Raw genomic sequence first — 16,866 nt, forward strand, 5'->3', positions numbered from 1 at the left:
CTGTCTCTCTAATGGACATGGGCTGCTTTTGGAAACTAGCATTGGCAAAGAATTTATAATGTGAGTGCTAAGCTTTTGTCTTTTCCAATGTTTGTTTGCCAAGCATTATTAAAAAGTAAAAGAAAACAAATCCAAATACTGAATGGAAAGCAAACACCGATCTTAAGATATCTTGAAGCTGAACATTGAATTCAACATTTTCAAACAGCAATGTTAATTTTTCTGTTTTCACACTGAAGAGAATTTATAAACGCCTATTACAGTTGATCCGTCTTAAAAATAACACAAAGGACTAGATACAGGCCCTTTAAAGAACAGGACAGCTAACTGAGTCAGAATTGAAAGGAAACACTTGCTATTTATTTTCTAAGTAACTATGAATTGGAATACATGGTTCATCCAATTGGTGCCAGCAGCAGTCCAGGGAGCAGATTTATTGACCTTTGGAACAAAAAAACAAATTCCCAGTCTCTTTTCCATCTCAAATACAGGCTGCATGGGTGCCGCACCATGCCCCCCAGCAGCATAAATGCTGCCTTTGTGTGCCATGGCCCAGGCTTTAATGCTTCATGGTGAAGGAAGGCAATAACACAAATTTGCAGCATTATAAAGTCTTCTCTTTGGTCAACCTAGCAAAAATATATCTGTTGCTGTGCAGTTATGGAAGAGGTAGGATGGATGGACATAGAGTGCAATGGGGAAACATTACAAGAAGGGAGAGCAAGAAAAGACATGCACTCCCTTGAGGTGCTCAAAGAAAAAGAAATAAGTTGTCCCCTTAAACGAGCTAACAAAGGATGTAATCCATCCAGTGAAAAGGATGGTAATGAAGTTATGCTGCAGAAAAGGGGCAAACTCAGGGTGTAGAAGGGAAACCATCAAATACGACGCAAGCAAGAGAGGTGGGGAAAAAGGCCAATAAATGATGAGCAGTGTGATGACCCAAAGCCCACTCTACTTACACAATAGAATTTCAAGAACTAGCAAGATCTGAAAATGCTTCACATTTGGGAAAGCAAAAGCAGGTATTGAGGGTGTGCAGTACCTTGCAGTCTACATCCCTGCTTTGGCAGCCACTCATGGCGAGTTGCAAATTGCAACCAAAGTGATTAATATTCACTAGGGAGCTTATAATAATAATTTGCATAGCAACCTATAAGTAGATAGGTTACATCACATATTTCATTCCTATTTGCAAACCAATCCTTGTGTAAATTGCACTTCCCTGGTTTCCGAAAGGGAATAGTGCATCTGTCCATTTGTTTAACATTATAAAGAACTGTACTGTCAGTCGTATGAACAACAGGTTATCAACTTTCTTTACTGCTTTTGGTTTCTCTGTGTTGTCTTTTCACATTTGGCTTGGCAAATAATAGGATTATAAAAGTGCAAGAAACTAATTGTAAATAGAATTAAAGTTTACAAACACAGAAAAAGCACTTGTTTTGCACCTCTTTTGCATGAAAAATGTTTGTGCTCTCAGAATTTTAGTCATTTAAATGTATTGTCCAATACTCTATATCATTGATAAAGATGCTAACATAACATTGTACGCATTAGAAATTATCGAAGGATGGCACAAGTTTGCAATGTATCTTTCCTTTGGATTGCCATTTGAATAATCCACATTTTCGGCATCTAGCTTTCTTAACTTAATGACTATGATAAGCCTCTCAAGGATTTGGAACAGTTATTCAAAATTCTAAACATCTGTGCAGGAAAGGTTGTTGAACAGGAAGTGTTTGTGGAACCTATATTTGAAATTGTTAAATTATGTGGGTAAGTACATTTATCTTTTTTGTATGGTGTATTTATTTGTTCTTAGTAAGATATCAAAAAGTTATGAATGACATAGCTGCAGATGAAGAGTATTCACCAGTGGTATTTTTTCTGGATACCCGCACGTCTATGAAGACACAAAAGGAGATCGCTTTATACCAGTAGAATTCAACACCAAAATAGCTATCTTGCCTGAAACGCTATGTATAGGCCCCTCTGCAAAGGAACCTAGTTATCCTAGATATGTGTTTGCCTTCTAAATCTGTAAACAAGGAACAATGTCTCAACCGGTGGTCATTTAGAAGACAAATACATAACAAACATTGGCAAAGCCAATAGGTCTTGCATATGTGAGAAGTATTGGCTTTTCCAATGTCTTTTAGCCACGTTACACAGCAGCCTGGTGGCTATGTAGCACGGCTATGAGCCACTATGAAACCAGTAAGGAGCTGGGGAGTAGGAGTCCGGGGTGTCAGCTTGAGCCGACTAATGGGGCTTGTATCCTGGATAATGGCAATGTAACTTCATCCACAGAATCAGGGAATAAATAGAGTTAGGGCACATCGTATTGTATTATTTAATTTTTAACATCAGTGTCTGTGTTTAACCATATTATTTCCACTCATGTCTGCTGATTTATCCTTCTTCATTTGGTGAAGAAATATATAAATTTTGAATTTGAACAATTATTTGACTGATAGATGCACCCTTGAGCTTCGGTGCCGGTCAGGATTTAACAATATAAACAGACACATGTAAAAATATACAGTCACCTGGGAAGATTGGCATGGCAGTACAAACACGAGCAGACTGGCAGCTATATAGGGACAGCACACCCCTCATTACTGTTACAACCCATGGTACCAGTTCTGTCAGCTACTGGTCAGGCAGCAGTGACATGAAGAATCAGTAAATATACCATATTTTCGTATTTTTAAATAAATATCGACAGGGAAACTGATTGCATTCCATTTTAAAAGATGAGTAAACAAGAATTACAAAGTGGACTTTCGCCCGGAGGTATCAATGCGTTATAAAAAATAAGTCAATAGATCCTGCTTTCATGTGCTAACGCTTGCAAAACAAATAGATAGTAACCTGACCCACAAGGAATGCAGTTGCCAACCTGCGCGCCGCTTCTCGCTCCCGCATGCAAAACGCTGTGGGAGTGAACATTACAAAAGAGGTGGGACATGCAACTGCCTTTAGCCATTTTCATGCTTTCATTATTGAAAGACACACACAAAAGCCAACCCAATGCGTGGGGGAGTCAGACCCACACAGAGCAGTTACAAGAAGCCTCGCAGAGCGGCTCATGCACGCTGCGCTAGGCTCGACCTAAAAAGGACACAATCAATGGCAGAGAAATGGAAAAAAGGGGAGACAACAAGAAATTGTCAGGAGAAAGTAGATTCTTATTGCAAGTAGTTATATCAGCACTACGTTACAGGCTTCATACCTCCTACCCTGATTTGTACGATCAACGATAATCTCCATTGTGTTGTTGACCTCCAATTCTTCTGTATTATATTCTGTTTTTTTGCGCCGTGCACAATGTTTTCACCATATTGTGTCACAGCGCCGTTCACTGTCATGAGCACGATATGTGCACACGCACCATTGAGTTACTTATGCATACAGTGTAATGTAGTGCTCATATGACTACTTGCAATACGAATCTACTTTCTCCTGACAATTTCTTGTAGTCTCCCCTTTTTTCAGTTTCTCTTCCATTGATTGTGTCCTTTTTTGGTCGAGCCTTTAAGCTCCTTTAATATACGACATCATGGGAAGCTGGTTTGTGGCAGGAACCATCATCTCCTGACCCAACGGCAAACATTGACATTGGACAAATAGGTCCTTTTACAGAAACCTTGCTGCTTTGCCCTCATTCTCAGACCAATTGATGAAGGACTTCCTTTCTCTTCTGCAACAGGAAGTACAGGCTCCTTTGGCCAAAGGTGCCACAAGAGAATGCCAACATCAGATTTCAATTCAATTCAATTCATGACACTTGTAGAGCGCACAGCTGCCTCCGAAGAGGCATCCGGCGCGTGTGTCATGGTTGATATGCCTGCTACTTACTGGTGCTCAAAAAGGATGGCGGGCTTCATGCTATTCTAGACCTACACACTATCAACTAGATCCTGAAAAAAGAACATTTCAAAATATAAGTTCTAGCTCAGGTTCTGTATACTGGATGGTAGCGCTTGATTTGTAGAATGCATGTTTCCACATAATCGCCCTGCCAGCCCACAGATGTTACCTGTGTTTCATGGTAGGTCAAGGGCATTTCCAGTTTGCTTTGCTCCCTTTTGGACTTACCAGCATGCCTCGGGTTTTCACAAAGGTGATGGCGGTAGTTGCAGCCCATCTGTGCAGGGTTTGCAGCCTTCCCCCACATCAACAACTGGCTGCTGAAGGTCAGCTCTCCCCAGACAGTCGTCACCCAACTCCAGACTATATTGAACTGCCTGCATTCACTGGGGTTCTCTATCAATGTCCTGAAGTTTCACCTGACTCTCAGACTCTCCCTTTAATCTGAGCCATTTGAGACACAGTACACTTTGCTCCAGAGCAGAAAGTCTCGAATATTCAGGGTGTGAAATGTATGTTTTCAGCCTCTGACTTGAATTTCAGTGAGACTGACTCCGAGGCTGATGAGTCTCCTGGCCTCTCACATCCAGTGGGACCTGAAGTTCCATGGACTCAGCATCAGGGAAATCTCTCTGTCCTTGGCCAGATATTCGAGAGAACTGCAAACGTCCTGCAGTGGTGGCTGTTGAACCCAGATTAGGTCAGTGGTAGACCCCTCTCCCTTACAGTGCATGGAATCATACCTCCCACACCGTTTACTGTGTGGGGTATGATTCAAACATTTACGGTGTGGGGGTATGATTCCAACATGTTTGACACCAAGCATGACAGGGTTTGTTGCAGCCAGTTTAAAGATGAACATTGCGTAATGACGCATGGCTACTCTATAAGTTATTATGGCTGATGCACTTACAACCCAGGAGAATGGACTCCGAAGGTTGTAGAGTTGAAGATTGTAGGGGTGCCTCGCTTATGCTGGGGCACCCTCACACATAGAACTGAGCACCCTGCCTTCAGGATTGAAAGGCCTTTCTTAGGGGTGACATAAGTTTAAGTGTTGTAACCTCAGCTATAAGAAAACATATATCTGTTGTAAGTGGTGGTAGCACCAGCTTGCACAGGCTGCCACGCCAGGACTTGAGTCACAATTTGAGTGGTCTCTCATGGGTGACATAATACATGCTTCAGCCCATGGGAGGACCCAGGTGTACCTATTCATTGGGTACTTTAGTACCATATACTAGGGACTTATGTGGGTACACCTGTAGCCAATCTGGAGTGTACCTAAGTATTAACCATGTTCAATTTAGGGAAGAAGATCAGAGACTGGCTTCCTTGGTTGCAGGATCCCAATCAGACTTGTCAGAAAAACATAATGACACCAGCAAAAAGTGGGGGTGACCATGAAAGCTGATCCTACTTTTCTACACTACCTTTTTCCAGAACAAATTGGTCCATTGTACCTGTGGTTCTTTTCTGCCAACAGTGGTAACATCCTTCAACTTCGGTCAGAATATCTTGATGCAGACCTCTTTTGTTCACTAATCAGTAATCCAAGAAAAAAAGAGAGACTTCACCATCTGAATCCCAAAAAAGTGTTATTGTGCTACATTGACCGCACAAGAGATATCTGGGTGGACGATCAATTCTTTGTTGGACATGCTGAAGCTAAATAAGGGCAAAAAACACAGTTGATGGACAGAACAAAGATCTGGGCCTAAATCCATCGAGCTAAATAAGGGAACACAGTGCAGAAAAAAACCCTCTCAATTTGGTTTATACTATTCATTAAGATCTGCTATGCATTGGCCAAGCAACCTCCTGAAGGCTTGCAGGCTCATTCTACCAGAGCCAAGGCTGCAACCACTGCTTGTGGAGTCCACATTCTGGTTTTCTGACTGGCAGCCAGGTGGCATTACTGCACGCGTTTACCAAGCAATACCGCCTAGACAGTTGGGTCCAACTTGATCGGCATTTTGCCTGTTCGGTCCTCCAGGACTTTTTAGTGTAACCTGTTTGCAGACCCTCCTCTTTGGCGGTATTGCTTGGGTATCTATTCTAATGTTAAGGAATCTTCTGCTAGAAGTCTCTTTCAGATGAACAAGTTACTCACCTTCAGTTATGCCTTATCTGTAGAGACTAGAATCTTGCCACAGATTTCTTACAGAGTCTCCCATCCTCTCTGCTCTGCGAACTGTGGGTTCCTTCTAAAATGGTCCTTGAGGAATTCACGTTGTCACACTAGTCACATTACCTCAGTATGGCTTAGTGCTTCTGGCGTGGAAAGTAGTCACAAAACTGAGGTCTGCACGCTGCTTTGGCACTATATAGGTACTGCACATGTCACTTCTGGCGTGGATGACGTCAACATAGAACCAATCGGTGTCACCTGCCGGAACACAAAAGGGACTACTCAGAAAAAATTATGGATCCGGTCTGTCTGCTGGGGAATATTCTAAGGTAAGGAATCTGTGACTATATAGACTCTCTACCAGTAAAGGAGTTATCAAAGTTAAGTAACTTGTTCTACAATACACAAGCTCACATTTGTTGTGTTTTTATACAGTGGTTTTGTGGCATATTGATATAATGCAAACTCAACCCAAATCGAAGTTATTGGAACACTTTACATGAGCACCAGTTACATTACACAAGTTTACATACATTTTTTTTGTAGATGAGAAATGAAGTAATGAACCCAAAGTGACAGGATGTTTAGCCGCCAGAGAGACTTTAACCTCGTTCCCCAGTTGCAAAGTCGGCAGCTGTAGCCATAGAGCCACATCCTTCTTCCCCCTCCTATCCACTTTGCCTCCATTTTGCTTTTTTGGGATCAAGCATTGGCAAAGCCAATAGGACTCGCTTATGCAAGAATCTGTTGGTTGTGGAAATGTGTTTTAGACATGTTGTTCAGCAGCCCACCTGCTGAGTAGCATTGCTGAAAGTGTAAAAAACAAAGTGCTATGACGCAGTCAGCGCTGGTCGCGTGAGAGTGCTTTTTTTGTTGTTGTTACTTTCCTCCATGTTTTACAGCATCCAACCAGCTGTACAACATGGTTTAAAAACACAGAAAAGCCAAATAGTAAAGCTATTTGGTGTTGTCAATGTTTTCTTTGCTACATTATACCACTGCATGACTGCCGTACAGCACGATTTAAGAAATACAAGTTCTATAAAGGAGCCAGCATTGACAGCATCAAGGAAGCCTCAAGAGTTGAGAATTTAAAATGTGTGCCTAGTGTTCAATTTATTTCAAATGAATGGGCCCTCAAAATATTTATTTTTGTATTTATTTTAGTAGTTTTGTATAGTGCTAGCTGGACCAAAAGGTATTAGAGCGCTTCACAACCTGTACATCATATACAATAATGAGCAGACATGAGATCCAGGAGAGTGGGGGAACATGTGGGTAAGGGCAAGCATGAAACTGGCATATGGTTGCAGGGAAGACGCGTTGGGGTAAGGATCTGATATTCAGCCATACATAATCAGGAATCAAAAAGATTAAACATAGAAGGGTTTCTTGCACTGCTTCAGAGGGTAGGGTCTGATATTCAATCATACAAAATTGTCCATCAAAATGTTTGTACACATAGGATTTCTTGAGCTGCAACCGTGTTGTCCGACTCGAATTTAAGTAAAGAGGGGGTGACAGTTGGGGGATTGTCCAGGGTCTGTCAGTTCCCAAAAGTGCGGTTGAGGAAGAGGTCTTTGAGTAGGCTCTTGAATTTTGAAAATGAGGGGACTGTTCTGATGTGGGGTGGGATGGAGTTCCAGATTTTAGGTGCGTTTCCAGCAAAAGATTTGGCTGTGGTTTTTTGCATGCAAGTTTTTGGTGGGATGAGCAGTAGAGAGCTGGAGCTCCTGAGGTTTCTGGACTGACCTGCCCTTTTGAGTTTAGTGGCCAGGTATTCTCATTTACCTGTATGCAGGGCTTTGTGCGTGAGGCAGGCTGTTCTAAAGCTGGCTGGCAACTCCACTGAGAGCCATCTGAGTTTTCTGAGGGCTGGAGAGATGTGCTCAAATTTCTTAATTCCGGAGACCATTCTTGCTGCTGCATTGAGTGTTGTCTTCAGGGGAACAAGGTGGGTTTTTGCTGACTCCATCAAGGTCGCGATCCCGTAGTCTATTCTGGAGAGGACTAATGCTTGGGTGGCTTGTTGAAGGTCCTTGGGTGGGAGGAAGGGTTTTATTTTGTATATTAGTTTTAAGTTGAGAAAGGCACTTTTAGCCGATCTTGAGATGTGTTTCTTCATGTCAGGTTTTGGGTCTAGGGTGATCCCTAGAGATTTCACCAAGTCTGCCAAGGAGAGGTCACCATTAAGGGCATCAATGGCTTTGAGCCATTCTTCGATTTGAGGGTTATCATCTTTGTTGGAGATGAGTAGTATTTCTGTTTTCTATTGGTTTAGTTTCAAGTGATTGGTTGTGAACCAGTCTCGGACATCCTTGAGCGTGTTGTTTAGTCTCTGGATGTCATCAATTGAGGTAGTTTCCAGATAGAGCTGCGTGTCGTCAGCATATAGATGAAAGGGGATGTTAGATTTTCTGAGTAGAGAGGTGAGGGGTTCGATGTAGATGTTGAAGAGGTGGGGGAAGAGTACAGACCCTTGTGGAACACCTCTACTGACAGGTAGCTTTACCAGATCTTGTGCTACCGAAGCAAATTTGGGTGTGCCCGTGATCAGGCGGGCAGCTGCGTTCTGCAAGATTTGAAGTTTGTTTAACAGCCCCTGTTGGGCATTTAGCAGCAGGCTATTACAGTAGTCTAATCTGGATATCACTAATCCCGTTACCACTGTCTTTCTGTGTTCATCAGGGAGAAAAGGTAGAACTTTTCGTATTGTTTTTAGGACATAGTGGGTTGATGAGGACAGGGCGTTGACTTGTGGTCTGAAGGAGAGGGTATCGTCCATCAGTACCCCCAGGTTTTTGACCTTTGAAACTGGAGAGGGGGCTATTCCCATTTCCTCAGGCCACCATCTTGGGGACCAGAAATTGTCTTTAGCTCCGAACAGCAAGACTTCAGTCTTTGATGAGTTCAACTTAAGACAGTTTTCTGCCATCCAGTTGCTGACCTCGCGCATGCAGTCCTTAAACCTTTCGGCTGTGTCTTCCACTCCGCCCGGTAGCAGTGACACTACAATCTGCGTGTCGTCTGCGTACGATGTTAAGTTAAAGCCGAAAGATCTTATAACTGGCGCCAGGGTGGAGACGTACACATTGAATAGAGTCGGACTCAGGGATGAGCCCTGAGGGACTCCACAAGGAAGTACAAAAGGGGCCGACTCAAAGTCCCCCAATGCCACCACCTGGGTCCTGCTGGAATCACAAGGAGAGCCTGATTTAATCCTCTGTAGCCAGTCCCTAACCTCCTCCTCGGTAATAGGGGAGAAGTTAAGTAACCTTTCCGTATGACTGTCAGTCTCTGAGATCTCTGGAATAGTCTCTGGAGGATTGACCTTAACTAAGTGATCCAGGGAATAGAAAATCTTCTCGACCTTACCCTGAAAGATTTTGGCCATCTCTTCACATAGTTCCTGGCTCGGAAGAGCCTCCACTGGTTTGGGGGCTGCTAGGGATGACACTGTGCGGAATAGTTCTTTCGAGGAATTACTAGCTTCCTCAATGCGGTTTGTAAAGAAGGCCCGTTTGGTCGATTTGATCATCTCTTTGTAGACTCCCAACTCTGCATTGAGTATCTTTTTGTCAGCCTCCATATAGTTTTTCCGCCAGTGTCTTTCCAATTTTTTACATATCACTTTGTGATCCCTGATTTGTTCAGAGAACCATGGGGCCGATGGACTAGCACGCGTAGAGTGGTAGGTTTTTGGGATTGCTAATTGCATACATGCCGAGTCAAGCCAGTTTGTATAGGTCGATGCCGCTTCCTCAACAGTTCCTGGGGAGTGCGTCATTGAGGATCTCAGTAGGCTCTCAAGGGCCTCACCGTCTATATTTTTCCATTTCCTGATCGTTCTGGGTGGATTCATAACCTTACTGGGCCTGACGAGAGGAACTAGGGTAATGCTGTAGTGGATTGCGGCATGATCCGACCAGGGGACAGGATCTACTGCCGTGAACACCAGGTTAGGATGGTTGGAGAAGATGCCATCTAGGGTGTGTCCCGCCTTATGAGTCGGGCCCGTGACTTTTTGACATAACTCCACCCCATGAAAGTTAAAATCACCTAGCAGGGTGAATGTTTTAGCGCATACTGCTTCTTCTAGCAGGCCAGAGTAGTGAAAAAAGAGGCCCTAGCCCCCGGGGGCCTATAGAGTAAGCATCCTTTTAGGGTTTGGTGGTCTGATAGGGTGAGGTTAAATGCAAGCGCTTCATCCAAGCCCATTGTAGTGGGCTTAAAACTTCCTCTTACTGATTTGTGATAAATTACAGCCAGTCCACCACCTTTCTTCCTTTTTCTGTTCTGCACAAAGCAATCATAGTTAGAGGGGGTGGCTTTCACAATGTCTGGGCCAGAGACTATATCCGTCCAGGATTCAGTTATAAATGCGACCATTACATTAGACTCCAATATCAGGTCAGCCAGTTCAATGCTATGTTTCACCAGGGACCTGGCGTTTAGCAACATGCATTTTACTGCCGCCTGCTCTTTCCTTTCAGTGACTCTATCTGAGTCAACAATAGTCTTACTGGTTTGCCATAGAACCTGGAGAAGAACTTGCTTACAGTTAGCACATTGATGTGGAGTAGTCTGTATGTCTCTGCCCATTTCCAACCTAGCACATTCTGATATTCTGTCTTCTCCCCCCAAAGCCCACAGCATGCTGCGGTTATAAGTGAGGCGACTTACTGAGTTTAGATTCGATTCCAGTCGGCCAGGGATTTTGGCCCTAGGCGCGGGCCCTGCGCGGACGGGCGCAGACGGGCCTGCCTTTGGCGCGCGGCCGGCGCGCCCGCTGCACCTGTCCGCTGCGCTTCCTAGGAGGGGGCACCATTTTATACTGGAGAGGGCGGGAGGGGTCTAGCACTAGTCTGCTAGCCCTGCTCCTGCTCCTCACCCAAGATGGCGGGACCCCCAAGCAGCACCTACTCAGCTGCGGTGGGGGCGGTCCGGAAATGAATCAGGGCAGAGTGGGCCGAATTAGCTCAGCACCAGTCCGTCGGAAGGGAGAAAGACCCGCTATGAACAGCGGTATTTAGCAGTGGGTGAGTGGAAGAACAATAAAATATTTACCAAGTAAATAATCGCAAGTGCAAGTTAAGAAACGACAATAGCGATATTAAAATAACAGCAGTTTCTCTCTCTAAGTCCTGGCTTTCCGCCTCAGGACGGTCAGATTCACACACCACACACAATAGCAATCCTTTAGATTGACTATCTCGGCTTTCTGGATGCGAGTGAAAGATGACCACTGTTTTGGAGAATTCAAGGAAGCGTTGACAAGGGTTTTGGACATTTTGATCTAATTGAGAGAGATAGGATTTAAGCCCAGTGCGTGGTCGATCTTGACGATTTTATCGTTGAAAAAGGTTGCGAAGCTGTCGCACCGAGCTTTAGATGCCTGAGTTAAGGGAGGTATGTGTTTGGAGGTTTGATTCCTTATGATATTGAAAAGTTCTTTGCTCCGTTTTTTTGCTTGATCTAATGCCGAGCAGAAGAAAGCGGATTTTTTGTTCTTGATGTGATTTTTGTATATCCTGCGGCTGCTTGGAGTTGATCACAATGGGGGGTTGAGGGATTGTTCCTCCATGTTCTTTCTGCGGCTCTTAGTTTTCTTCTTTCATCGTTGATGTCAGTGGTGAACCATGTTCTAGAGGGGACGTTCCTAGCTTTCTTTAGCTTCAAAGGAGCAATTTGATCCAGGGTAAGCATCATATTAGTGTTGTAAAGAGAAGTGAGATCGTTAGTTGAGACGTGGTCAGTGGAGAAGGGGAGCAGCAAGCTGATTCTTTCTTCTAGGTCCGCTCGTGAAATTTGGACTATGTTCCTAACCCATTTGGGAGGGTCTCGTTTGGGAATTGGATTAGTCAGGATCGAATGGTTGATGTTAAAGAGGCCTAGGTGATGGTGTGACCAGTCACGGGGAGGATGTGATCGATGGAGATAGCCTTGCTTTCGGCTATAATGGCGTCAAGGATAGCTCCTATGTGATGTGTTTCTTCTAAGCAGTGTTGGGTCAAATTGTTAGCTAGAAGTAGGTTATTTAAGGTTTGAATCAGCGGGTTCTTAGTTTAATTCCACCTTAGATTGATGTCGCCCAGAATTATGTTGTTAGAGTTGTCTAGTGCGCAGTGGGCAATCAAGTCAGAAAGGTGAACCCCGAATTCCGAAGAATTGCCTGGGGGGTGGTATAGAAGATGGCATAGTCAGGGTCTGGTATCCTGAGTTTTGATGTTGACTGAGAGGCATTCAAAGGAGCTGTAAGCACAAGAGGAGATTTCCGTGATGGAGATGTTGCTCTTGTGGATGATTGCTATGCCCCCGCCTCTATTCTCTTGCCTGTCCTTGTTGATCATCGTGAATCCAGGAGGTACTAACATCTCCATGTTAGGGTAGGAGAGGTTGTTGAGCCAGGTTTCTGTTAAGAATGCTATGTCTATGTCTTGGGAGAGTATGGCTTCCGCTAGTTGTTGGGTTGTTCTTTGAATTAGTTCGGTTGGACTTTTGGAAGGAGGGCAAGGTGGGACGGAAGTCTGGTGGCTCTTGGAGGAGGATGTTTGCTTCTGAATCCCGTGATTACTTGGAACGTGAATTTAGGGGATAAGTTCAGCAGAGTGTCGAAGGAAGCCGCAGGGTGTATAGTTCCCTGCGGGGAAAGAGAGGAGGTTGCTCTTGTAGGTGTTTCCAAGGAGCTGCTCTTCCCTTTACTGGGGGCCCGACTTTAGGTCTGGGAGGGACGTGAGGCTCGGTGGGGGGTGATACTTTACCCAGGCTTGGTTGGATGAGACCAACTAGCTTTAAGGGTGGCTGGAAGGCCTTTCGGGACAGGGTTAGGATAGATAGAGTTTCATTCAAGCCTTGAATCAGGATTTCCAACTGTGTTTCTAGTAGGGAGAGGCGATGTGTCGTGTTGTCTATGGAGGGAGGAAGGGTGTCTGTAGCCATAGTGACCTTGGGTGAGGGAGTGGAGTTCTGGACTTTTTGGTTCCGTCCAGAGGTGTCAGGGTACAACACCCGAAGACCCCGGAGTTCCACCTGCCTTGGTGCACAAATGAACAGAAACACGGGCTTCTCGATGGTGGCGTCAAAGACCAAAGGTTTATTACTGCAGGGACACAGAAGTCACAGAATCTACACACGGGCAGAGACTAGGAGCCTGTTCGATTTGTACAAAGAGAGCTGCTCCTTATATACGGTTTTTTATGCTAGGGGCAAATTCTTTACATGTAATACATTCCCTTGTGTCTAAAACAATAAATATTTGGTGTTACACAGGAACCGTCGATAATATCTGAGGCCAAACATTGCGAAAAGAGGGGTTCCCACTAGTTTGTCACAATTCCCTGTCAATATTGCATTCAGGACCCGGACCGCCTCATCGTAAAGTTCGTTACCTCCCCCTAATAAAGATTCAGAAAGAAAGAAACAGAGCCAGGTGTGGAAGATAGAAAAGCGGGATAAGGGATGTTTGTGGATTGTAAATGGGCAAGGCTACCAGCTTCGGCCGCCTAATCATGATCAGGTACAATGGACACGAAGACCAGTTTGGCAGGACTGGCCTCGGGCAGAGGAGGCAGCCTTTGTCGAATCATGCAGCTACAGCGTGATCTGGTTTAAGGTGCACGTGTCATGTAAGAGGTGAATCTCCGGCTACGGCTACGTGTCCTTAATCAAAGTGGAGTGAATGAAGTGATCAGAGGCTATTGCATATGTGAGGGCAAGGAAACACAAAATGGCGGCCATGATCTAAGATGGATGCCGTGGGTATATCAGAAATATGTCAATGGAAGGAGTGCTCTTGCTCGTAGCGTAGCGAAAACACTAGGATATACTAAATGGATCATTTGCGGTTCACTGATACCAATATTATGTATTTCCGACAAACTTGAAAACACGGGTTCAAGCCGTCACGGAACCGTCACGGAACCTCAGACCCTCCTTTTGCCCTTACATAGGCAATTACTCAGTCTATGTCAGAATCTAGTTCTATGCTCATCAGGTCAGTGACATGTTGTTGTATCATCATCCTTTCTCGTGTCTTTTCTCCAAACGCAGGTGGTTTTCTGAGACAAGTCGCAGCACAAAGACTACACAGAGCAGGACCACACTGGATAATCAGACAACATGAGAATAGGAATACTAGGATGACACCAATGACCATTAGAACCTTCCATCCCCACGCTGAGATCAGAGTCCAAAACCACTCCATGAAGGACCAGTTTCCCTTGTCTACATGTATGGAGTCTGAAATCTTGTGCAACTTAGAGATCGCCTCATAGACTGTTGGAGCATTATTAGGAATAAAGACACAGCAGCTCGATTGGATCATTCTGCATACCCCACCTCGATCTGCAAGTATAACGTCTAGAACCATACGGTTCTGCAACGTCATAAGCCTATCCGCCTGAAGCTCAGCTGTCAGATTGCTAAGGGCACCAGCAGTTTCAGTAATAGTAGATTCAACTACCCGTGTTAGCTGACGTATGTTTCTACTATTGGCCATAGGTCCCCAGAACGGAAGGAAGCCTTTGAAGAAGTCTCCGGCTTCCTGACCAGCGGTATCTTCCTTGCTGAAGACACCTCTCGCTACTCTTGTTCTGTGGTAATCAGGTGAAGCAGTGTATGTCGGAGGCAATAATCGAGCAATATAACATGATCCTGAGAAGTCGGCAGGCAACCATGTATAAGCTCTGTCTCGACAAATGAAATAGGTACCCCTAGCAGTAAGAAAGGCAGGGGAAGAGTTAGCCGGAAACACATAAGTCTCTACGCACTCACTCCTCCCTAGCTGAGCTCTCGGATTTCTCCCATTACCTTGCAAACAGACCTGACCTCGGTGAGGTACGACCCAGATTGGAGTTGAGCTTTTACGCTTGCTTTCTCCTAAACTAAGGCGATACTCTGAAGTATTCCAACTTAAATATACTCGCAATTCGTCTCTAGGGTATGATGGAGTATTATTGACGTCCTTGACCATGTCAATAATTCCCTGGACTAAAGCTTTGTTAGCAGAGTTATATTTAGTGGAACGTGGTGGACGTGGAGGATAAGTTTCAAGGGCATAAGCAAAGATGGTTTGGAAGGCCTGAAATGATCCATTATAGCTGTAAGGCAAAACCAAATAGGGAATACCTTTATCCATAGTGTGAGGTATCAAGCCACACACCCAGCAGTCTGTAGTGTTAACTACCAGTTGGTGTTGGTGCAAGAGCTGTACAAAAGTGTTGTTGGTGAATTCTGAGCGTCTGGCTTGCTCATGTTCCGGAAACGAGTGAAAAGAGTGTATAGAAGAAACAGTAGAAATAGCAGGATCAAGGGGAGGTACTGTAGAAACTGGCACAAAAATCAAACTTATGCTAAAGACGATTCCACCCACCAATGTTGCTAAAACAATCAAAAATGTAACGGCACATTGCATCAAGAAACATTTGCTGTGAAGAATTCTATTAAGTCTGTTTCTGCGAACGTAAATCACATTCTTTCGTTGCAGCGCAGGAAGCTCCATCTTCTACAATCCGCTCGCGACCACTGATGATGTGTACGTAGATGAAAATGCCTCTATCAGCCCTGGGAGTTCCCAGAACCAACAGAAAGATCGACCTTGTGTCAGACCCCTGCAAATTCAAACTAGGCACACAGCCACGACCCTACGGCTACCCAGACGGCAAGGCAATTTTAAAAACAATAAACAATAGCAAACTTCCTGGCTGAAGGCAAAAGGTTCAATATATCAAAATCACAATATGCAGTTGCCTGCTTTATTTGTCCTTTTTATGGCTTCTAAGGTTGTATTTCTGCTTCGCTGGTACTGTCTGATCGGAAAATAGTGTATCACTAGCAGCTGTTGCAGAGTTTAAGTTCGCAGATAGCAAAGTTTCTTCTGATGCTGGAGACAAATGTTCAGTGTTCAAAGGAGTCTTTTCAGGAGGAGAGTCAAGTTTCAAAGTGTCAGTAATCAAATCGGCATCGCTGAAAGGGATAAATTTCGGAGTGATTTCAGATTCGGAGGCACCAATTCCCTTCTTCACCCAGTCGTCGTAAGGCAGCGGCAACGGAGCACGCTTTACGTGAGAAGCGTGAATCCAGTGTTTTCGGCCAGCGACACGTACGGCTGTCCTCGTTGCCAGCAGGACCTGGAAGGGGCCGATGTAGCGAGGCTGAAGATTCTTTGTCCTCGCGAAGTTTCTGACCACCACGTGGTCGCCGGGTTTCAGCTGATGCCCTGGACTCTCCGGAGGTTTTGGCAAAGCATCAAAGACCTGTTGATGAATAAGACTTAATTTAGCAGTCAAGTCGTAAAGGTAGTCTATCAACATAGGATATTCAATGGAGCAAAATTGTTTAGGCCTTGGCACACCCCAGACATTTGCCGGGCGGCCAAACACAATCTCATATGGAGAAAGCCCTATTCTAGAATGCACTGTTGCTCTCGTTGATAACAAAGCCAAGGGAAGTGCGTCTGGCCAAGCCAAACCTGTGGATGCTTGTATTTTGGCTATTTTAAGCTTGAGGGTGCCATTGTAACCCTCGACTAAACCAGCTGACTGGGGATGGTTCGCACTATGAAATTTTTGTTTCAATCCTAGACCAGCACACACACTCTGCATAACTTTCCCTAAAAACTCACTTCCGTTATCTGACCATACAATCCGTGGCATCCCGTACCTAGGGAAAAATTCTTTTAGAAGAATTTTGGCAGTAGATAGAGCAGTGTTGTCCTTTAGTGGGTATGCTTCTATCCACCTGGAAAAAGCACAAACTACCACCAGGACGTATTTTAAATTGTTGCAGCGTTCCATGTGAATGAAGTCTAATTGAATTACTTCAAAGGGACAGGAAGGAGGAGCAAAATGACCAGCTGGAGT

At 44.6% G+C, this 16,866-nt stretch overlaps 1 protein-coding gene across 1 annotated transcript in view; it reads left to right on the forward strand.

The window, feature by feature from the left end:
• Positions 1 to 16,866, forward strand: part of CFAP69 (cilia and flagella associated protein 69) — a 552,009-nt gene that overhangs the window by 123,952 nt on the left and 411,191 nt on the right. Inside the window, exon 4 of the mRNA XM_086941791.1 lies at positions 1,670 to 1,779. Within this exon, the coding sequence (XP_086797917.1) occupies positions 1,670 to 1,779 (110 nt within the window). The remainder of the gene's footprint in view (positions 1 to 1,669; positions 1,780 to 16,866) is intronic.

This window comes from Lissotriton vulgaris, chromosome 10 (assembly GCF_964263255.1).
Source record: "Lissotriton vulgaris chromosome 10, aLisVul1.2, whole genome shotgun sequence".
Classification (NCBI taxonomy): Eukaryota; Metazoa; Chordata; class Amphibia; order Caudata; family Salamandridae; genus Lissotriton; species Lissotriton vulgaris.